Source organism: Phoenix dactylifera, chromosome 12 (genome assembly GCF_051530095.1).
Source record: "Phoenix dactylifera cultivar Ajwa chromosome 12, Ajwa_hap1_PhDact_Kaust_v1.1, whole genome shotgun sequence".
Classification (NCBI taxonomy): domain Eukaryota; kingdom Viridiplantae; phylum Streptophyta; class Magnoliopsida; order Arecales; family Arecaceae; genus Phoenix; species Phoenix dactylifera.
In genome coordinates this window covers 28,787,635-28,812,309 of record NC_143201.1, presented here as the reverse complement: position 1 = coordinate 28,812,309, position 24,675 = coordinate 28,787,635, and the positions used below count along the sequence as shown (strand labels likewise).

General features: G+C 39.0%; 1 protein-coding gene across 1 annotated transcript; it reads left to right on the top strand.

Annotated features, from left to right (window-relative positions):
• The first annotated feature begins 10,792 nt into the window (after positions 1-10,792).
• Positions 10,793-24,390, top strand: LOC103709579 (transmembrane 9 superfamily member 7-like). The gene is made up of 7 exons (XM_008795014.5): positions 10,793-11,057; positions 15,289-15,453; positions 15,638-15,747; positions 15,953-16,046; positions 16,144-16,256; positions 22,772-22,919; positions 22,993-24,390. The coding sequence occupies exons 1-7, from the start codon at positions 10,884-10,886 to the stop codon at positions 24,148-24,150; spliced, it is 1,962 nt and encodes a 653-aa protein (XP_008793236.3). The 5' UTR covers positions 10,793-10,883; the 3' UTR covers positions 24,151-24,390.
• The last annotated feature ends 285 nt before the right edge of the window (positions 24,391-24,675 follow it).

The window sequence follows — 24,675 nt, the reverse complement described above, 5'->3', positions numbered from 1 at the left end:
CTCGACATAAAATTGGAGAATCTAAGATAGCACAACGACATCCAAAAATCAGAACATTTTTCTTTCATTTATCAAGAAAAGTTCTACTACACAAGAAAACAAATCAAATCTTTTATTATTAAAACTTTCTGAATCAAAGAAATAATACTTCTGACCAACTTAGATAAATAATTTAGATCACTATGTTTTCGCTGCGCACTCTAATTCAAAACATCAAAATCCTTTTGATTCACTAATAACTTTTGATCAAAATACTACTTGTCTACAAACAAAACTATTAAATACCTCATTTCTCTGCCTTTTGCATATCATTTTGATGAACTTGTTTCTCTTCTTTGATTCCTTCCTTGTTAATAGCATAAATCTTTTTTTTTTTTTAAGCTGCTAAAGGATTGAGCATCCTACCACCTTTTTTTTTTTTTTTGATACTTACTAAGTTCATTCATACAGTTTGGAGAAGCAGTTGATGGATATTGATTGAGTTGAGGGCTACACAGGCAGTTCTAAAGTTGTGACTTTTCTCCTTTAATTCATATAAGCTAGTAATGAAAATACCACAATTCTCTTCTTCACTCTCTATAACTCCATAGAAAAATTGCTTAGCCCGTCAAACTATAATTTATGTGGTTTGTTAACAAAATCATCATAAATATTTCCACCACATGTGTATTTGCACTTCAAATCTTTCCTCCATCTTGATCGAATTTACTTAGCTAGAATTTTTTTTTCCTTAAATAAGTGACAAATGCTTTAAACAAATTTTCCATCTTCAGCAACTTCATCCGTAGAAAATGAGCCTTCTTTCCTAGTAAGAGATGAACTTTCAAGTCATCTTGAAAAATTTTAAGCTCGGAAGGTGTAAACTTCTTGAAATTGTTTCTCAATATCCTAATATGTTATATTAGGTATCCTTAAATTGCATGAACAATAATCTGCCCTAATTTAGCATTGCTAGGTGATTCTGAATTTCACATATCCATTAAAAGAAAGGGATGCATACTTTTATCGTAAGATCTCTATTTAAAAAAAAAATCTTCTTCTCTTGTGCTCCTTCCACTAGACAATGATATGTGGAATTATTATGCATAACTTTCACCTTCCTCATGAAACAATTTAAACTTGCTTCTCAGTGGTAAACAAAGGTATTTAATAATTGCCCATCAATTAGAGATGAAACAATTTATTTCAAATCTTAGAAACAGGGATCACTAAATACAACTTGTGAAACATCATGTGTTATTGAACATGTTCCCATATCAAACTCTATTGCTGATTCCACTTACATTTCCAATTGAGCCCATATCATCATCATTCTTCATTTTTTTTTAATATCCAAGCATTTTTTTTTTATTTTTTATCCTTGCTTCCGATGCATACTAGATCAAGGTTAATCCTCGAGATAATTGCCATATTTGCATCATTGAATTATCATGTAATCATATTCTAAATCCAATTCGAGCTAAGCCAACTCTAAATTTCCTTGATAATTCCATTCTACAATTTGATATTGATTTCTTTTTTTTTTAAGAATATTAATTCTATACTCCGATGAATTAAAAGATTTCAAATTAACTTACTCATAAGCACATTCAACCATCCCGAATCCTTTTTTTTTTTTTTTTGGTTAAACTTATTTAGGCCTCTCACGAAATCACATTAGCATTTCATCAATGGTGATACAAAAGCCAAAATCAACTCATAGCCTTGACTTTTTTTTTTGTCAAAACATCAACTAATATTCATTTAATTGATTTATTGCAGGATCATAAACTACTACACTTTATCCATAGTAGAACATTTGAGCCTCAAATATTTTTCAAGATTGATAATTATTCTCAAAATTTACTAAATGACTTTCAATCAAAATACCAATTCGCATTGTAATTGGAAAACATCTAATATTTCATATTCCAAGTAAACAAAGGAAAAACTCTTAAGTCTCATCCTCAAATAAATTTTCTTTCTATATAACAGTTTCATGCATAATTGTCATACATATTTCATTCTCGAAGAATATAAAATCTTTTCTTGTCCAAGCCTTAAACAACTTATGAATGAACCTTATCTTGCCATTAAAATAATTAACTACAAACTAGAAATATTATCCACAGTACCCGATATCAAGTTGATCTTCCAAAATCACTTATATACTAATACACAAACAATCACAATGTACTTTAACATTCCATGGCTAGTACTCCACTTAATATTAGTCAAAATCTAATTTAATCATAATTTAAAAATTTGCTACATTTCTATCACAATCACTAGTGATCTTAAACTTTAAGCTCTCATATATTCCTGTCACATTCCCTATTACTCTTAAACCTTTGTTCTGATTCCAATTTTATTACAATCCTCAATGATCTTAAACTTCCAACTTAAAGCCACTTGTGCCACAGTCCTTAGTAGTCTTAAACCTTAAGTTCTTGTATCATTCATATCGCAATCCTAAGTGATCTTAAACCTAGCTTCTGATAGTTTAATTGTCATAATCCTAATGATCTTAAACCTGGCTCTGATACCACTAAATGTCACGCCCCAAATCCGGATCATGACACGGCCGTGCTATTGCAATCTTATGCACACAATAACACGAAGCCACTTAAAATTTCGTAATGAAAATAAATAGTTTCATTTACTAATGTCATAACATTGTTCATGAAGTTGGAACAGTACAGAGCTTCTAAAATTTAATTATTACATAATATTTTCAATTACCCCAACCCTGAATAACACCAAGCTCCCTGCTCCTAGTAGTCTTATTCATCTGTAGAAAAAAAATAGATGAAAAGATATGAGCTACACAGCTCAGTAAGTAACCATGTACTATCTTATTGGATCAAGTACAATTATGCCAATGCAGTGATAAAAAAAAAAAAAACAGTTGTAGTAAAATAAAACATTTTATAGATGATATACACAAATCAGGTCATAAAGCAATGCATGATCCATCCATGAAAGTTCATAACCATGATAATGCAAGTCATATAGAAATATTGCCATTTATCCATACTTTATAAAACATACTCTCAGACGGATGTGCTGCTATGGTCACTATAATCTCGTGACAGGGCCTGTTAATCTTAGTCGACTAATTCTGTTATTCGTTACCAACTTTAACCCGTTGGCAGAGGGCCTGTTATTCTTTGGATGCTAGCTCTAGGGTGTCGACTGGCCTCTATTTCTAGAGGTGGTCATAGCTACCTGAGAGTTCATAAATCATATTCTTTTTCTTTCATAAATCATAATCATCATAAATAGGTTGGAAAATGATAAATGGCATTATATAATTTAAAATGCATAAACATGCCTCAAATATCATTTTTCATGCAGTCTAACATAATCATAATTTCATAACTCATACATCATCAAATATTCATGAAGGATGCTCTTTAATCAAATTCATGTATCACATGCAATCATATACTTGATCCTAATTTTGAGAAAAATATATCATAAGCAATACATTTTCATAATGATGAATAAACAGTAATTTAAAAACTTTAAGATCAGTGCCAAGGTTACTTACATTGATTCGCTCACGAATCCCTAAGTACAGTTGGGCAACTCTACTGTACCTATTAATATCATATAAAATCAATTATTTGCTATTCTCAACTTTACTATTTATTTTATTTTATTTTATTATATTTATTTATTTATTATTATTATTATTTTATTTCTTTTCTTTTCTTTTTTTTTCTTTTCTTTCTTTTTTTTTCTTTTCTTTTTCTTTCCTTTTTCCTTCTTTTTCTTTTTCTTTCCTTTTCTTTTCTTCTCTTCCTGTTTCTTCCCGAAGCTTCTCCCTTGCTTTCTTCTTTTTTTTTTTTTTCTCCTCCTCTTCTCTTCTCCCGACTCCTCCTTCCTCTCTTCTCCATTCTTCTCCCACGAAGGGACGAGGGCGAGGTCTGCAGGAGCTGAACCATGGCCGGCGGCGTCCATGGCGATCGACCCTCTCCTTTTTCCCGCGGAGGAGACGCGCACGGGAGAAGAAGAAAAGCCGCGGCAGTTGGCCTTCTCCTTCTTCTCTTTTTCTTCTTCTCTTCTTTTCCTTTCACGATTCATTAGATCTTCCCTCTTTTCCCGCGAAGCAAAGGGGGAAGACCTCCATGCCGGATCGCTTGGGAGGTGATCGGCCGAGGCCGATGACGCCCGCGACCGGCCAGCAGCACCCGCAGGACGGCTGTGGCTGAGCCTGCGGCCGCTTCCCGCGATGGATCCGCCGTCGAAGACCACAGGTAAAGCCCTTCCCCTTCCCTTCCTCTTCTTCTTCTTCTTCTTCTTCTTTTCTTTTCTTTTCTTTTCTTTGTTTTTTTTTTTTTTTGTAATTGATCTATCCTCCCATGTGGATCGGGAGAAGGAAATGCAGGAAAGAAAACAGGTGGTTAGGGGCTTACCTGGCTTCGGGGATGAACTGCGACGCCCCTCTCCGGCGGCATCAACGTGGGTTCAGAAAACCCTATCACTGAGGAAGGACGTTCGAAGCTTTTATAGCCCCCGAAGAGTTAGAGGCCGCAATGGCCAATAGGCCTGGCCCACTGGTCTAGCTGTATGCGGGCCGGTTAATGAACTGGTCTAGCTGTATGTGAGAGCCCAGTTCATTAACCGGCCCGCATACAGCTAGACCAGTGGGCCAGGCCTATTGGCCGTTGCGGCCTCTAACTCTTCGGGGGCTATAAAAGCTTCGAACGTCCTTCCTCAGCGATAGGGTTTTCTGAACCCACGTTGATGCCGCCGGAGAGGGGCGTCGCAGTTCATCCCCGAAGCCAGGTAAGCCCCTAACCACCTGTTTTCTTTCCTGCATTTCCTTCTCCCGATCCACATGGGAGGATAGATCAATTACAAAAAAAAAAAAAACAAAGAAAAGAAAAGAAAAGAAGAAGAAGAAGAAGAAGAAGAAGAAGAAGAGGAAGGGAAGGGGAAGGGCTTTACCTGTGGTCTTCGACGGCGGATCCATCGCGGGAAGCGGCCGCAGGCTCAGCCACAGCCGTCCTGCGGGCGCTGCTGGCCGGTCGCGGGCGTCATCGGCCTCGGCCGATCACCTCCCAAGCGATCCGGCATGGAGGTCTTCCCCCTTTGCTTCGCGGGAAAAGAGGGAAGATCTAATGAATCGTGAAAGGAAAAGAAGAGAAGAAGAAAAAGAGAAGAAGGAGAAGGCCAACTGTCGCGGCTTTTCTTCTTCTCCCGTGCGCGTCTCCTCCGCGGGAAAAAGGAGAGGGTCGATCGCCATGGACGCCGCCGGCCATGGTTCAGCTCCTGCAGACCTCGCCCTCATCCCTTCGTGGGAGAAGAATGGAGAAGAGAGGAAGGAGGAGTCGGGAGAAGAGAAGAGGAGGAGAAAAAAAAAAAAAAAGAAGAAAGCAAGGGAGAAGCTTCGGGAAGAAACAGGAAGAGAAGAAAAGAAAAGGAAAGAAAAAGAAAAAGAAGGAAAAAGGAAAGAAAAAGAAAAGAAAAAAAAAAGAAAGGAAAGAAAAAAAAAAGAAAAGAAAAGAAATAAAATAATAATAATAAATAAATAAATAAATATAATAAAATAAAATAAAATAAATAGTAAAGTTGAGAATAGCAAATAATTGATTTTATATGATATTAATAGGTACAGTGGAGTTGCCCAACTGTACTTAGGGATTCGTGAGCGAATCAATGTAAGTAACCTTGGCACTGATCTTAAAGTTTTTAAATTACTGTTTATTCATCATTATGAAAATGTATTGCTTATGATATATTTTCCTCAAAATTAGGATCAAGTATATGATTGCATGTGATACATGAATTTGATTAAAGAGCATCCTTCATGAATATTTGATGATGTATGAGTTATGAAATTATGATTATGTTAGACTGCATGAAAAATGATATTTGAGGCATGTTTATGCATTTTAAATTATATAATGCCATTTATCATTTTCCAACCTATTTATGATGATTATGATTTATGAAAGAAAAAGAATATGATTTATGAACTCTCAGGTAGCTATGACCACCTCTAGAAATAGAGGCCAGTCGACACCCTGGAGCTAGCATCCAAAGAATAACAGGCCCTCTGCCAACGGGTTAAAGTTGGTAACGAATAACAGAATTAGTCGACTAAGATTAACAGGCCCTGTCACGGGATTATAGTGACCATAGCAGCACATCCGTCTGAGAGTATGTTTTATAAAGTATGGATAAATGGCAATATTTCTATATGACTTGCATTATCATGGTTATGAACTTTCATGGATGGATCATGCATTGCTTTATGACCTGATTTGTGTATATCATCTATAAAATGTTTTATTTTACTACAACTGTTATTTTTTTTTTTATCACTGCATTGGCATAATTGTACTTGATCCAATAAGATAGTACATGGTTACTTACTGAGCTGTGTAGCTCATATCTTTTCATCTATTTTTTTTCTACAGATGAATAAGACTACTAGGAGCAGGGAGCTTGGTGTTATTTAGGGTTGGGGTAATTGAAAATATTATGTAAAATTAAATTTTAGAAGCTCTGTACTGTTCCAACTTCATGAACAATGTTATGACATTAGTAAATGAAACTATTTATTTTCATTACGAAATTTTAAGTGGCTTCGTGTTATTGTGTGCATAAGATTGCAATAGCACGGCCGTGTCATGATCCGGATTTGGGGCGTGACATGGGTGTGAGGCCCAATAGTCCCACATCGGAAAGACTCGTTCCAGAGCCTGGGCATATGAGGCGGGTGACTCCAAATCCTGCAGACGCGTTTTGGGTGGAAAACAAAATCGAGGAGGGGTGAAGGACGCTTGCGTGAAGCCCCAGAACCGGACAATATCTGGCAGGGGAGCCCCGCGGTCCCCCCTCATGTGGCCCCCACGTGGGCACTAGGTGCCTCGCAGAGGCAGGGGCGTGACATTTGGTATCAGAGCCGAGGACGGCTCTTGTCCGATGGTGGGAAGGGTGTGAGGCCCAATAGTCCCACATCGGAAAGACTCGTTCCAGAGCCTGGGCATATGAGGCGGGTGACTCCAAATCCTGCAGACGCGTTTTGGGTGGAAAACAAAATCGGGGAGGGGTGAAGGACGCTTGCGTGAAGCCCCAGAACCGGACAATATCTGGCAGGGGAGCCCCGCGGTCCCCCCTCATGTGGCCCCCACGTGGGCACTAGGTGCCTCGCAGAGGCGGGGGCGTGACAGATATGATCAACCAATTCTGTTGGATCATTATAGAAGACACTGACACACCCTCCTATGTATCTCCCTAGCTTTTTATGGAGTTCATCTCTAGTATTAGTTTGTTCTTCAAGCATAACTGGAGAAGGCATTCAATCTTCATAGGCATTTTTAGCTTCCATATTGAGACAGCCTAATAGCACTTGATACCTCTTTTATTTAGAAGCTGATACATGGAGGCCGTAGACGAGGTACCATTGCGATCTTGCCTCCGTCCTAGACTCTTTTCTTCTAAAAAAGAGTGTTGAGACCTTTAACAATCTTATACTGAATTCTATTTCAGAATGGTGGGAGAGAATCAACTGTCTGCCCCACCCATTCAACTTCTTGTACTATAACAAGTCCTCTCTTTATTTTTCATTTTCTTATAAGTCTTTACAAATACGCACAAACAGTAAGTTTACTTATAAGCCCTTCAAGTGCAGCTATCATGAGTCCATCTCCACTAATGATTCAAAGATATCAAAGCGTCATCCTTATCATCGTTCTTCTTTGGAGAGAATGAAAAATCCCATATACTCCATACGACTATGTTTTTTTTCAATCTATGCATGTTTAGTATGAGTACATGATAAATGATATGGATTTTCATTTCGTATACGTCCTATCATACTATTTTAGCACATTAGCACAATTAGGGCTGTCCATTTTGTTCGTGCTTAATGCAAAGGTAGGAGACCACCAAACATATGATCTTTGATTTCTATATATTTTTGGAATTCTAGATCTTGATTAACGGTATGAATTTCCAATTTGGGCAGCCCGTTATTTTTTTTTGAATCATTAAATATTTTACTAAAGATTTAATGCTTACTGTGGAGGCTATCTATGTAGAATTTCATTTAACATGAGTTAAGAAAAACAACTCTTTTATATTTTTCATCTTCTACATATTTTCCTTGTTACCCATTTTCCATTACCTTGTTACAATTTCAAAATTTTATGATAGCTTTATTGATTTTGTTGTAACTCGAGTTAGCTCGCCTGAGTCGTCCATCCACTTGGATAGCTAGGAATCCATGTTTTACTTTTTTGATATACAAAACAGTAGGCACTAAACATTCCAGTTGGATCTTGTTTCCCTTATTCATTCTACGGTATTGTTAGAGAAATAGGAGGCATATGCATATTGCTTCCAAGAAACAAGAAAGAAAGGAAAAAGAATAAGCCTTGCTGAAGAACAAGCCCTGGTTGTACAGTTTCATTGAAGGGTTGTAACTTGTAACACTCAGAAGACCATATGTTTTCTAATCTTTTTCCTTTTCTTAAAGAGGTGTGGTTGTGTCGGGCGGAGGGTTTTTTTTTTCCCTAATGGTGGGGAGTGGGTGGGTTTGGGTCCTTTGGGGCAGATGAAACCTTGTAAATTGCTAGGGAACTAATTCTGAAGAAGGCATAAGCTCATCAGATTTACTCCACTTAGTAGGAAAACTACCCTGACAAAAAATGTTGGTTTTGAGGTCATTTTTCTTGTGATTGAAATGCAAATTTTTTGTTCTCATTTCAGGTATCAGCAGCTTGAGAGGAGGTGCCAGGTAAATGCGGTTATCCTGGTTATATGTACACCGAACTGGCAACAATTTATAAATGTGCTGGACATATTGTGTCACGCCCCCGCCTACACGAGACACGTGAGGCACCTAGTGCCGACGTAGGGACCATATGAGGGGGGAACACGGGGCTTCCCTTCCAGATATTGTCTGGTTCTAGGGCCCGCACGCGCCGCACAAAGCCCTCTTCGGTTTTGTTTTCCACCCAAAACGCGTCTGCGGGATTAGAAGACACCCACCTCATATGCCCATGCTTCGGATCGAGTTTTTCCGACGTGGAACTATTAGGCCTCACACCCTTCCCACCATCGGACAAGAGTCGCCCTCGACTCTGATACCAAATATCACGCTTCCGCCTACGCGGGGCACGTGAGACACCTGGTGCCCATATGGGGGCTACATGAGGGAGAAATACGGGGCTCCCCTGCTAGAACCTAGAGCCCGCACGCGCCGCTCAGACTGCTCCCTAATTTTGTTTTCCATCCAAAACGCGTCTGCAGGATTAGAAGATACCTATCTCATATGCTCAGACTCTGAACCGAGTCTTTCCGATATGCGACTATTAAACCTCACATATAGAAGAAAGAAAAGGCTCCATTACGCAGATACCCATCCTAACCATACCAAATGATGGTAATTTATGCACGGACTGATGTTTTGAGAATCCACCTGGGAGCCTGCTCTCTAGTCTCTATTCATTTTTCCTACTCGAGATAGTTTCCATACTCTTAGGGAATAGGAACATTTGCTGTTGGTGTTGTCTTGCTCTGGCTAAATTATTCTCTTGCTCGACAGATATTACACATCCCACTCCTGATCTTACCGGCTACATTACTGAAGGCCAGATATATATTGACAGACAACTTCATAATCGGCAGGTACCTTCCATGCTGCCTCGCCATGAAGAAGATACTGATTTTCCTCTTTAAGAATCATTTTGTTATGTTAACAGCAGATTCATCATGAAAATCTCATAGAGCTGTTTAATTTGCTTTTGCTAGCCTGGCCATTCTGGACTTGACTTAATATTCCATCTCTATGCCAATTATGCAATTGGGAAGGATGTTCAGGCCATGAAAGCTAAGATATTAGATCAGTATTACAGCAGAGAAGCAGCCCACTGACGTGTCAGTAGAACTCAAGTTTTATTGAGCAAGGTGGAAATAAATTCATGGCTACATTTAAAGATCAGAAACGCGACCCTTTTTGTTAAGGTAGTCTAGGTTCAAATTCTTTGCAGCCCAAATATTAAGTTTAGGCCTGGTTGGCTCTTATATCGTCAAACGCGTGTGGTATGTTGCTTGTGTGCTTGGTAATGAATCTATATATATTTGTGTACGTAGAAAATCAGATATTCCAGATACCCAGGTATGTTAATTTCGTGTTTGCTGCCTTCTTTTTTTTCTTTTTTTTTGTCTGCTGTGGAAGAAACTTGTATCATATACAAATAAGCGTTCGGTAGGAAGCCACTAAAAAGATAGGTTGGAAGTTACCAGAAATGATCGCCAACTTATGTGAAATTTTTTGACAGGCCTTTTCGTACATCTTTGAGCCCGAACGAACCGGGCATATATCGGAATATTTTCGACAAATACTAGTAATGTCGCTTATGTTTGAAAGAGAATTCTGCGGGCGCCCCAAAAAAGGTGAAAAAGAAAGTAGAAGAGGAATTATATCAGGTATGACATGGAATGCATCGGATTCGGACATGAATCCGATAGGTTGCTATCTCCCCGGTCCGCGTCACTGTCACATCTGGTTTGCCCGAACGCCAAACCTTATCATGACCGTTCAAACCACTAGTAGATCTCGTTGTATTGACTCGGGGACCAGAATAATCTTGAAGAAAAGAATTACTGCGTGCAGTATCGCGCTTTCGTTCCTCCGAACGCGGGACCCACAACAATCGACTTACCCACGTCGCGTAATTTGCACTTAATCGGTATTCAGTAATATAATAGCAACCGTAGATGAGACTTCCGGGCGAAAGACGGCAAATATGGACGTCGGATCTACAAGCACGCCAAGATAAAAAAAAAAAGAAGAAAAAGTCGTTAAATTAAATTATGCTACTTTATTTATTTAATTTAATCTAATAATCTCCTTGTTTCCTTCGCATCACTCTTGCTTTCTTATGGTCGCCTGCATCCGTCGTCTCTGCGGGTCGCGCTCTCCCCGCTCCGTGCTCGAGATGGGGAACCTGGGCGATATCGTCGCGTTCCTTCTCTTTCTCCTCTCGTGCCTTCTTGTCTCGCCGCCGACCCACGCCTTCTACCTCCCCGGCGTCGCTCCTCGCGATTTCCAGAAGGTAATTTGTTGTTGTTATTATTATTACCTATATTTTTTGATCGAAATCTTACGGAACTAGCTAGGGTTCGCGGTCTATTCGTACTTCTCTCCGGATCTTGATGTATGTTGTTTTCCCCTGTTTTTTTGGTTGGATCTGGGATTGAAAGGCTTAGATTTATGGTTCGCTTATTGTCCGAAGAGTTCGAACGCGTGGATCATTTTGTTAGCTTGTAGATCCTTGAATCTTGGCTATTTTTTTCTCGAATTAGGGTCCTGAAACAAGATCTTTGGGTTTGAGATTTCTTTTTACGGAGACAGAACTGAGTTTGGTCAGATGATGGTTCTTGATGTTCTCTGTCGATTTCTAGTTCTCTATAGGATCAGTGAAGAATTTTAAGGATTTTTAATTTACGCGTGTTACCGGCACATCATTTAATCACGGTACGATGCCTTGTTCTTGGAGTCTTATTCGACGTTACCATGATAGAGATCGGTAGTTGTAGCTTACATCGCAGGCAATATTTGCTCTAAAACGCGATGGAGTGATGTCTTTTCCTGATTTAATCAAACTTAAACAAAGTTATCGGTTGCCTTAATGTAGCTTGAGCTCTGTTTATATCTGTTACACTCTGAAGTATTCTATTGGGCTCTCCCAGTGGAGGCATTTTATTACTCAAATAACTTTCATGATCTTACCCCCTCTCAGTCCTTTGGTGCACAAATTTCTTGAATGCCTTTGGCGTGATCTTTCAAGCCTTTTTGTTGATTGAAACTTGGCCTCCACGTGGAATGATAGTTTATGAATTTCCCCCTTGCCAACCGTGTAATTTGATGAAAATCAAATAATTTTGTAAAATAAATTATTATTTATGGATCAGGATCTTCATTAAGAATGCAAATTTGCATGAGATGGCCTAGGCAGGGATGGATGGTTTGCAATGAATGTGGTTGAATGAGGAATGATAGTTCTAGCATGATAGGATTATAGGATTGCTAGGTGTGAAATGAGAGGAGTTGGTACTAGATGGTAAAAAATTTTGATTATTGGTTTATGGCACCCTTCTGTAGTGGTGTTCGACAAAATGACTATTTGCAAGTCTAATTTGGGGCATCAATGTTTTCATGAAGAAATTAAATTTATATTTATAAGTTGTAACACGAAATTAAATAACTAACTATATAGAAAACTGAAATTATGGTTCAGAACGTAGTACACCTGATAACTTTTGATTGGTGCTATCTACTGTACAGGTTTAAATTACATTCTGTATAAATTTCAACTATTCTGTATGAAATCAGTTGTTTTCATCTGGAATAAGCTAAAACAGGTCCTAGTTTGGTTACAAATTATTCCTTCCTATTTTCTTTCAGAGATAGAAATGCAAAACATCTTCAAAGAAGCATTTTTCTTTGAAATAAAAATTTGTAAGCATACAGATTAAAGTTTGCTGTTTGTGTTTACATCAGCAATTCATGGTTTCCATGCACCTTTTGGCAAAGTTTATTTGTTGCATTGACAATTTTTCAGTCCTATATGGAGTAAGGATCTATCATTAAAGGGTAGATTATTTTTCATTGTGTTATTAGTAATTGTTTTCTTTCCCTGCTTGATGTTGGGTTTGATGGTTGGTGGTTATTCTACATGGGTTGGCCATAGATTCAAGATATCATGATTAATAGAGATGATTACAAGGTATTGTGTATTACAAGAACCTAATTACTGGAGTACAAAATGATTTGGTTTCACATTTTTCTTTAATGAAAGAAACGAATTGTTAAAGTACTTAAAAGTGTCAAACATAACGCATGCAAGTGGGTAAGGTAACCTTGGTTATGATCTTAAGCTGATCTTATATTAAGTGACTCATGCCTGAAACCTAGATTCTATTCTCGAGTCAGGTCGGCTTGGATATCACAGTGCTCAATCTCATTCAAGGAGCCAATAAAACATAATTTTAAAAATTAAGTTTGGACCATGTAATTAAGATTTAAGATACAACTTGAATATAATATAGATTGGACCGAGTCTATTTCTAACGTGACCTGAATTCAACCTGTTTGTATGTAAACCGAGGTTTAGTAATTCATTGCCAAAATTTTAATATTGAAAATGGTTCTGTTTGAGCACTTGTGAAGCCAACCTTTGCCTGTCTCAACTCCACTATCACGCCTCAAATTGGCAGGGTAGGAATATAGGTTGGTGCCTGTCTAACCATGTTTCTTTTTCAATTTTGATCATGTTGGTGACAACGAAAATCTTATGATGAATTACTCCTCAAGTCTCTATCCTGCTATATTATTCATATTCTTGTGAGATCTTCACTAAATATGATTATTGTCCAACATTTGAGCTCATTGCTTGTATAAAGGTCATCAAGCTTGTTTTGCTATCTATCTACAAGGTAATAAATGTGGGCTAACAATATCAACAGCCTCCAGTCGCCTAAAAATATAGATATTGATATTTTTTTGTAAAACATAAATAGATATTGATTATGCATGATAATCTTTACACCATCTGGCTGTCAACTCTGATGAAATGAGTTTGCATGTATGTGCTCCGCTATTCAAACTGGGATCGAGATCAACATTGGCAGAATTTGCTTGTGTAGCATTGCATGCTTATGCTAATACCATCATCCTGATGGTCATTACCTTATTACTCCATGGTTATTTTTGTTTTTCATGGATTTAAATGTGTCTTATATAAGGGACTGTCTGGTGAAAGTTAAGCATTTGCTTAACAATTCTATTTTTTGCACACTGTGCAAGTTGCTAAGTAGTAATCTGCAGCTAAAATTATTGCATTATTTTGTGAAACATTTTAATAGAAGCTCCAAGATGCATGTCATTATGCTGAAATGGGTCTTGAGGTATCAATGACTAGGCAGGCCCGACCACCTCTAGAATTCTGGGCCTAGGACATGTATTAGATCTGAGGGCTGGACTAAGAATTTGAAGTCTGGATGATTTTAGGTCACACTCATTTTCAGGATTTTAAGAAATTCTAGCCGGGCTCAGCTACATGCAAAGCTTGACCAAATAAATAACCCAAACCTGGACTTTGTTTGGGCTTGTTCCTGGCCAGTCCTGGTGGTTCTCTTCAGGCTGGCTCACTCAGGAATCAACTAGGCCTGGTCTTGCCCATTGGCATCCTTAATAGAACATAGAAGGAAAGAAACAAACATAAACAAAAATAATATTGTGTCATCCTGGCCTGTTAACCATTGTACAGTGCAATCCTTCCCTACCTGCACCGAAGAGCCACAACTGTCTGAGCTTCTAGGTCTAAAGGATTTTCCATAAGCGGCAACTCTTCACTTTGCAGTATTCTTAATTATGTTAACTGTGACAAGGCTAATTTTTATTGATAAGATTGTGGTTATATATGTAAGCTTAACTATATATTATTCTTTACTGTGGTCTTTTTTACTACATTTTTTTTTTTGAGAATACTTGCAAGTCTACAGTTTTGTTTGTCTCTTTCCTGGTTTTGTCAATTCTTGTCATTACATTTGTTTCCTTAAAGCAAAAAATTTGTCCAGCATATCACTTGCCAGTTAATCGTTAGCTATTTTGCTTTGTGTGATTATTTTTAGCATTTTCAATATTTGTTGTATAGTGTACTTATGTACAAGTATCTTCTGGTTGCCAAAAAGAAAGAAAGAGAAAAGATAAACCTAAATCTTTTCTCCTTATCCTGGAGTTGTTTTCTGCTTAGATACATCTGCCTTTGTCATTAAAGATAACCTGGAAAATAAACTGAGGTAGATCATTTATTCTGGGTTTTCAACTGATATGATATTAATAGATATTCGTACAATTTTTTTTGAAATATTATGTTTGATTTATTATGAACCATGGTATGCTGTACCATACTGGACGGTACCAGTACCTGTACGGGTGGCGTACCGACCCTCGGTACGTAAAAAAAAATTCGTACCATACCGTACCGACACTATGCTACTGTGGCACCGGTACCGGTACGGCGAACCTTGCTATGAACACTTTTTCTGTTTCTTTATTCCCGAGTATCATAATGTGTATGGTTCTTTGAATCTATGTTATCACTTTTCCATGCTTTACTACTTAACAACTTTCTGTACTTGTGCTTTCTTTCTTATTGAACTTAGTCTCAGTATCATTTTGAATCTGTCCTATATAGTATCTGTTAAATATTTATTTGCTAAGATTGGTTACCTAAATACAATCATTTTGTGGTTCAATATTTTTTCTCTCCTTTCATACAGGATGATGAACTTCAGGTGAAAGTAAATAAACTTTCATCTACGAAGACACAACTTCCATATGATTATTACTTCTTGGATTATTGTAAGCCTCCCAAGATTATGAACAGTGCTGAAAATTTGGGGGAGGTCCTTCGTGGTGACCGCATTGAGAATTCTGTCTATGCAGTGAGTATTCACCAACATTTTAGTCTAATAAACAAGTGAAGTGCATCTGTAAATATGTTGTTGGGAAATTATAATTTAGTGAAGATCACGTACATTTTAAAGAGAAACTATACAATGTTAAATGTAACACATCTTTTTTTTACCTGGTTAACCTTTTTTGGGGTATGTGTGGCTCACAACTCAGTTTAAAATGAGAAGGGATGAGACTTGCAAAGTAGTTTGTCGCACAAAACTTAGTCAAGAAGCTGCGAAAAATTTCAAGGAGAAGATTGATGATGAATATCGAGTGAACATGTAAGTTGTCAATCTATGCTGGCTTTTCACATATATGATCATTAAAATTGACATTTTGTTTTATATGCTTTATGGTTATATACTCAATTTGCATATTGCTACAGTTTTTTTCTACCCTTGCTGGTTTTATAACAAATTTAGAACTTGGCTTAAATTCAATTCCTGATGTTATATCCACTTGGCCCTCATTAGTTGCTCTTTACAGGATGTTGGATAATCTTCCTGTTGCAGTTCCTAGACAAAGAAGAGATGAAAGTCAAGCACCAAGTTATGAACAGGGTTTTCGTGTTGGTTATAAGGTAAGCTAATAAACTGCTGTTAGAAACAACTGTTGTTTCCTCAATGATGAATTATTTGTTATTTTATGATAGTTAACATGCTATATATTTTGGCTAGCTCAAAGATGGCCGTTATTACATAAATAACCATCTGACTTTCAAAGTCATGTACCATAAAGATCCTGAGAGTGAGGATGCTCGTATTGTAGGTTTTGAAGTGATTCCAAGCAGGTGAGGATGCATTAATGCAGCTTAATAAATTTATAATCATATATTATTCTAATTTGTGGTTTTGTTTTTTTATTATGCTAGGTCATTTGTTGCCATTTTTATAACTTGGGTCTACTATAGAATAGTAGGGTAGAAAGGAGCAGCTGACATGGTTATAGATGCTGGATTTTAACTTTTAACCGGTCTACAAGAAACAACTAATACAAAATTAGTGTAGAATCATACTATAATAAAGCTAGAATTGTTAATCAGATATTAAGAGTATTGAAGTAATAGGGTTGGAAATGGGCCGCGTCAAGCCAGGCCACACCTCTACTCGAGCCCGGCCCAAAATTTTTCTTGAGCTTTGGACTAGGCTTTGGTCCGAAAATTTTAGAAAAAACTAGGCCCGAGCCCGACCCAAGATCAAACCCGGGCCCGACCCAAGACCTAATCAGACCAACCTGAATGAGACATTAGGGCCAAAAATTGGGCCAACTCGATTTGGCCCGACTGGGATTAAGTCATTAATGCATAATAACTGCTCAACCCCCCTCCATGGTTATCTTACTACTTGAGATATTGATGATCAACAACATAATTTATTAAATATCTCAAAAGTTGATAAGGACTACTCACTCAAGAAGAGCATTTGAAAGAAATCATAGACATTGATGACATGGACAGTCTGTATAAATTGATAGATCAGATTCCCTGAACTAAAGAACGTAATAAACATAATAGAACTTTATTTAGCTTTCCTAGTGACTGAGAGACAAGTGGAAGAGGGATTGACAAACAAAGCCATCTCTCAGATTCATCCTGTTACAAGGAAGAAATAAATAGAAAAAGAACATAAAGTAAAAGACAAGGAATAGGAGAGGATGGCAACGCCGTCCGCAGATCCCTCCAAAATCCCCGATCCATCACTCCCACCCTGAATTCCTCCCCATTAACCACCAGAAGAGGAAAACCACTCTCCCTCGCCCCTCATGCGCTCGTTGATGATCCCAAGCCCGAGCAAGTCTCCTCCTCCACCGCTGCTTAGCCGAATCTCTGACATCCGCCACTGCTGACCCCACCTTCGAGAATTGGCTGGCGTGGGTCCAACTCAAGTACTAGAGCAGCATTAGGAAGAAGGCGGAGCAGCAGCAGGCTAGGAAGTCCGGCGGCAGCAAAAAGGAGGTGATGTCACCACCGGTGCCGCTCAAGGAGGTTGTGGTGGCAAGGGGGTTGGCGGTGGAGATGGGGTTCAGCCCCTAAAGCAAGCGGCTTAATAGGAGGCTGGCAAGGCTGGGCCAACACGGTGATGGAACCGTAGTTGGCCATTAGACATCATAGTGATGGAGCAGTAGAAAACAACAATAGGCCTATACAAGAGTGAAGATGAAATAGAGGTTGGAGAGAGATCATGGCATCTCAATGGAACTGCAGTTAGCTGATGATAAGAGGCTCACCTTCGTCTTGCTTGGACCAACGATCGACGATGAAAGAAGAGCTCTAGGGATCGAAGAGGCGATGGAGGCAGAGAGACAAGAAGTTGAGAACCTTAGCCTATGATCGATGATTTTGATTAGGGATTGGGACTCTTTGAGAGAAGAAGAGCCTAGCGAACCCAACGGCCATGATTTCGGCCGAACCAGTGAATCAAATCGACCCATGCAATAGTTGGTTTGGTCATACCACTTATCCAAGTTTTCTGGACTAGGCTTCGGACCAGATATTGGGTCGGCTCCAGGCCTGAATCTAGGTTCGGTTTTCGAGCCAGGTTCGTCCTCAAGCTCGAGCTAGGCCCCATAACTACTCGAGCCCGGCTTGAAATGCATTCAAACCCTAATTTTAAGCCTAAATCCAATCTAGAATTACTCGGGCCTAGCCCGTAGCTTGACCCAAAGTTGGCTTGGCCTAGCGCGGACCCGCTTCTAGCCCTATGAAGTAGTGATATTCATGCACATTAAAGTGAAGTGTATTGGCAGATCTATTCATATCCTTCCGCATTGTGGTTCTGGCATTTGCTTGTGTTGCAGATGTTTCAAGTTCAACCATTTTTTCTTTAATACGTAATGCAATCTTCTAACCAATTGTTTTAAGACCCAGGTGGGTCGACTGGTTTGACTTGTTCAATCAGTAGGAAGCAACCAATCACTCAAGACAATTAGCAGGTTAGGCAACATAGAAACCCGTAAAGTTTAAAAAACCATCTAACTCGGTCATCCATGTGCAAGGTTTCAAAAAATGGTGGAACAGGATGGTACCACCAGTACCATACTATTCCAATAAGGTTCGAACATCAGCCTAGGGCTTGGTCACCAGAACATAGCCAAAGCAGGCATCCCAACCAGTACGAACCTTGCTTCAGCTAGTATGACGCTCATATCAGTCATCTTGGCCAAATTGGGGTAGTACTAATTGTTACCGAACCCTGTATTATTGATTTGAAGGTGTCTCATCTAGGATGCCCTAGGAATTTCTTAAAGTTGTAAAGGGGGTATAGGGGGGCTAGCTGGGTCCTTTAATCCTTTTAGGCATCTCGGGAGGGATTCCCAAGGCTCCTTTTGATGCATTTGATGAGAGAGAGAAAGAGAGGAGAGGGAGAGGAAGAAGGCAAAGGCTGAGGGTCTGAAGAAGTGGATTGATGGATATAAATAGTAGAATCAGTTCTATGGCTTGTCACCAATATGTGATGGCTGGTCCAAGCAGACTAGGAGGGAGCATCCATCAACCTCCTAGTGTATTGTAATATGCTAACTTTCTTTTAGATGTCGATTGATGCATCTAACCGGATCCAAAATTCTAACTGCATCCTGTATATGATGAAGAAGGTGTTTGAGGATGTTGGATATATCATGAGGTGACAAATAATGGTCCAAAATACAAGTGAGCAGGTGAGGTTCTCATGGAGGACATGCCCCATACTTATTGAACAACATGTGCAGCCAATTATAATGATTTGATGATGAAAGAGATTGGGGACTTGCCACAGGTGAAGTTGGTTGTTGAGCAAGGGCAGGCTATCTCAAAGTTTATATGCAATCCCACATGAGTCCTTGCACCGATGAGGTAGCAGCTGGGCAGGGAGCTGCTGTGGCCAGGCATGATGCTGTCTGCCATGCGCTACATTGCATTGAGGAGCCTCCTTGATAATAAAGTCGGGCTCAAAACTATATTTACATGCAACGAGTGGATGATGAGTAAGTACAGCGAATCAACCAATGGTTTGAGGGAATTGTTTTGAACAATGCATTCTGTAATCAATGTGCAGATGTGGTAAACGTAGTGGAGCTTGTATATGGTGCTGTGAATGGTTGACCATGAGAAATTTCCACAAATGTGTTTTCTTTACCCAAAATGCGGGATGTCAAGTAGCAGATTATTGATGGAATGGGTGAGAGGAAGGCATCCTTGTATTCAGATCGTTGAGTAAAAATGGGGCCTGCAGATGGATAGGGAGTTGCACCTGGTGATATAATAGCATGATCCTCAGTGGTGTTTATTTATTTGATATTTTTTACAACTTAATTACTGCATATTTTATGCTTTTTCATACCCAACCCCAGTATGAAGAGGACATAATTGTCTACGAGGAGCTACTACAGGTAGTTAGGGCGGTGGTGCAGTGGATGTTTTCTGATCAGAGTCACATTGCAAAAGCAATTGTTGAGGTAATATACATAGCAGTGTACTACATTTCACAACTAAATGACATTAACACTCGGTCCTATGTATCTAATTATGGAAAATATTCTGCAAAAGACATGAAACTTTCGGGGAAAATGGAGCTCAACGATCACTAGGCAGGATGTCTTCAGGTACCTATAGGAAATTGTTTCAGTAGAAAATCATAAAGCTTTTTTGTCTCCATGGATTATGTCATCCTAAATTATCTAGTTATAAGCAAGTGGTAGGTTGTCATTCAAGGGCACTGATTTACCCAATCTGAGGAAGGTTGTCATTCAAGTCCTCTCGCAGATTGTGTCATTCAAAGGGTACAAATGAAACCGGTCCACATTTGCTCTAATCCACAGCAAGGTGTGAAACCAACTGACAAGAAAGTGACCGCACAACTTGGTATTTACACGCTACAACATGAGATTGAAACAAAGTATTTTAATCAGAGAAGAAAAAGGAGACCAGAAGATCAATTGGAGGATGACTTTGTTTGTGATGAGGAAGATCCTATCCTTGGATGGGTGGCGAATGAGCGGGCTCGAGAGACATTGGTGCTAGATGAGCCAAAGGACCCTCCATGATTGGACCAAACCATCTCAAAGGACTTGAGGGTGCATGATGTAGACATATGGGCAAAGAAGCATGACACACCCACCACGAGTGAGACTTAATAAAAGGCTCAATAGAATACTCGATGTGTGTGAATCTAATTAGCAATTCAATTTCCAGATGTTCAAGTCTACGCGTGATGCGCAATCCTCCAAGGCTAGTCAAGATAGTAAGAAGGGCAAATCTAAGGGCACGTCTAAGCGACAGTCATTGATTTGGTTGAGGCATCAGATGACATATTAGTCTAGGTAGATGACAGCGAGACTCTAGAACCATCAAATCCTGGCTTGCCCAGATCATCTTGCAATAATAATGACGATAAGAATGATAGTTCAGGTGATGGGTCTGGAGGCTACAGTGAGCACGGTGGGCAGTCTGGAGATGGTGGCGGTGGTTATCTCAGGGCTCAGTCTATTCACTGGCAAGGCAAAGTTTATGCTTGTCATGCAAGATAGGGGCCACGAGACCCCGATAAAAACTAGATCTGATCAGGAGACACTATTGTACAATATGAGAGGATCCAGGAGTGGCGCAGCCCTGGCTATATAAGATCAAGGTTATGGGGTTAGGTATTTAGAGAGATTGGAGGCTCATTTGCGATTGCATGCCTAATACATTTAGAAGCTGAGTTAATGAAAAAGATTAGATGGGAGGCAAAAGGAGATGAGGAGCAGTATCAGAAAACTCCAGGCTATTACTTAGATTGGAGGGATCGAAGTATAGTGTTGCTTCCTACTACCCTGAACAAGGATGGTCGGGCTCTGATGAGTACTAGATGCATACTCATCTGCAGCATCAGGAGCCACAATCATGTCATTATTCAGTATCTTATGGTTAGCAGCAATGGGGATAATATCCAAGTTGGTTTAATGTTCCAGGCTAGGACTGCTAGTAAACCTAGATGTATATAAAAGCTATTGACATGTTATATGGGATTAGACTATTAAAGTGACTTATGATGATTTTCTTTTTACAATACTATGTCGTATATGCCATTCTTCACTCATAAATATTGTTAGTTAATTGATCATTGAGTGTTGGTGTCGATGTCAACACTCAATTATAATATACCCTTTAAAAATATCCCTTAAATACTAAAAAAATACAAAAGAAGATAAATATCTTCACTGTGCATAAAAACCTAAAAAAACATTAAAAGAAAAAAAATTGATCATCCTGGTATGGGACCAATATGAAGCCCTATACAGTTTGTTGGTATGGGACAGCCTCATGCAGTACTAGTCCAGCCAAAAGTTGATACCAACATCAGTACCATTTTTTAAAAACCCGTCCATAGAGCTAAACCACTTGGTTGGGTGGGTTTCACCTATCCGATTAGTAAATGTAGTTAACAAACTGTACCGCATACATGAAAGCTTCCACATGTTTTTCTACTCCCTCTTCTCCCTTCTTTCTCTCTATCATAGCTGCTAGGGAGGACTCTGCTGTTAGGGATTGAGGAATGCATGAATATGATAATGTTGCTGGCGAGGACATGATGCTATCATTGGAGGAGAGGAAAATCCAAGACGAGAGAGGCCTTCCAACCCTCGTCTTTCTGGGTTGATTTGGGAAAGAAGATAATTGGGGGTAGTGATCTTGAATGAGATGGGATGGTCAATCCACAGTTTGGAGGAGGATTTTTTCTCTTCTTGGTCTTGGTTGATTTGGGAGAGAACTGGCAACAATGGCAAAGGTATTCTCTTCAATGTGGATTGGGACTTGGGAAGGATGAAGATTGGGGAATAGAAATGGTTTTGGATTTGAGAATCAAGTGCTTAAACCTTATATGGAAATTTGGGAGGTTAGGAGTTCAATCTGTGGTAAATCTGCAGTCCTGGAAATTGTGACCCAGTCCCTATAGTGGTTTAGGCCAGGTCACTGGTTTTTGAACTTTGCTTCTAACTGCCGTCAGATATATAACCCGCAAAATTCAAGTTGTTCGATGTATTGATACTCTTGAATTAGAAAACTGATCTAATGATAAAAATTAGGCTACATGTATAAAAATTATTTAACAAGATATATAGTTCTAAATTAACTTTTTATCAAGTAAAAGTAATCATGAACCATTTTAGGATTTAGTTATGTGTTTTATTAAATTATATTCATGGCATTACTGATTGCATGGTGTGGTAGCTTAACAAATATGTAGCCAAAAAGCCCTCCATTTTTGTTTGCTGATTTGCATCATAATTGTTCCACTATCTTGACTTTTACCTTTGCCTTTAATCCTCAATTTTTCTTTTTGGATACAGTATTAAGCATGACTATGCTGAGTGGGATGATAAGAATCCTAAATTATCAACATGCAGTCCAAGCATTAAAATAACTCCCGGTAATCTTAGTCCCCAGGAAGTAGCTGCAGATACATACATTGTATTCACATATGATGTTAACTTCCAGGTTTGTACTCACTTTCCTAAACTCAATTGTACCTTTCTGAGTGTGATTCTTACCTTCAGTTTAACTCTTGCAGACCAGTCAAATTAAGTGGGCATCTCGTTGGGACACTTACCTTCTCATGAATGATGATCAAATACACTGGTTTTCCATTATCAATTCTTTAATGATAGTTCTCTTTCTGTCGGGGATGGTGGCCATGATCATGATGAGAACCCTTTACAGAGATATAGCTAATTATAACCAGTTGGAGACTCAGGATGAAGCCCAGGAAGAATCTGGATGGAAATTAGTCCATGGTGATGTCTTTAGGCCACCCATTAACTCTGGGCTGCTTTGTGTCTATGTGGGAACAGGGGTGCAGTTCTTTGGGATGACCTTGGTCACTATGATGTTTGCATTGCTAGGCTTTCTTTCCCCTTCCAACCGAGGGGGTCTAATGACTGCTATGGTTCTTTTGTGGGTTTTTATGGGTCTATTTGCTGGATACTCCTCAGCTCGCCTTTATAAAATGTTTAAAGGTACAGAGTGGAAGAAGATTACACTGAAAACTGCATTCATGTTCCCTGGTATTGTCTTTGCCATCTTCTTTGTTCTGAATGCTTTAATCTGGGGGGAGAAGTCGTCCGGTGCAGTTCCTTTTGGGACCATGTTTGCTTTGGTATTCCTCTGGTTTGGTATATCAGTGCCATTGGTTTTTGTTGGTAGCTACCTAGGTTTCAAGAAGCCAGCCATGGAGGGTCCAGTAAAGACCAACAAGATTCCTAGACAAATTCCTGAGCATGCCTGGTATATGCAGCCAGCATTTTCTATTCTGATTGGAGGCATTCTTCCATTTGGTGCGGTCTTCATTGAGCTCTTCTTCATCCTGACTTCCATATGGCTGAACCAGTTCTACTACATTTTTGGATTCCTCTTCATAGTCTTCATCATTCTCATCATAACATGTGCTGAGATAACGATCGTACTTTGCTACTTCCAGCTGTGCAGTGAGGACTACCATTGGTGGTGGAGGGCATATTTGACTGCAGGGTCTTCGGCACTCTACCTTTTCGCATATGCTGGCTTCTATTTCTTCACCAAGCTGGAGATAACAAAGGTGGTTTCAGGTATCCTTTACTTTGGGTATATGTTGATTGGGTCTTATGCTTTCTTCGTGTTGACGGGAACAATTGGCTTCTACGCCTGTTTCTGGTTTGTCCGCAAGATATATTCATCTGTGAAAATAGACTGATGGTATGATGCCAGAGTAGAGCTTTCGTCTGGTCCGGTAAGCAGTTGGACAGAAACAAAGAGCATCATCTCACGCGTGCAGATTTTTAAAATGCTCTGAGAATTAGTACTTTTGTTGGAGGCAAGATAGCATGTTATTATTTCTGTTTGATTTAGAATTGAACTCTTTTCTGGACTGTTACGTGTATGGATTTATACATCTTAGCAAGCATAGAAAGATCTGCATGAAAAACTTCAGAAATTGTGGGCACCTTTGTCCATGCATGTACATTGAGCATCTTTGTTTGTTTTTTTTTTCGTTTTTTTTAATTTTATCAGTAGGGTGTGAAACCCAAAGAAGGAGCGTCTCCACCCCCCCCAACACACACACACACACATGCAAAAAAAACAAAAAGAAAAAGAAAAAAGAAGAAGAGGTTATTGCGAGTAACGTATTTTTCATGTTTATGTAACTTCAACAGTTAGCCTTTGGTTTCTCTGAGAGCAACCAACAAAAGGCAGGCAAGAAATAGCTTATCATGGGAAT

Coding starts and splice junctions, on each gene's coding strand:
- LOC103709579 (XM_008795014.5), top strand. CDS start 10,884: ATGGTCGCCTGCATCCGTCGTCTCTGCGGGTCGCGCTCTCCCCGCTCC. Junction 16,047..16,143: donor GTTTTCGTGTTGGTTATAAG/GTAAGCTAATAA, acceptor TATTTTGGCTAG/CTCAAAGATGGCCGTTATTA. Junction 22,920..22,992: donor CATATGATGTTAACTTCCAG/GTTTGTACTCAC, acceptor TAACTCTTGCAG/ACCAGTCAAATTAAGTGGGC.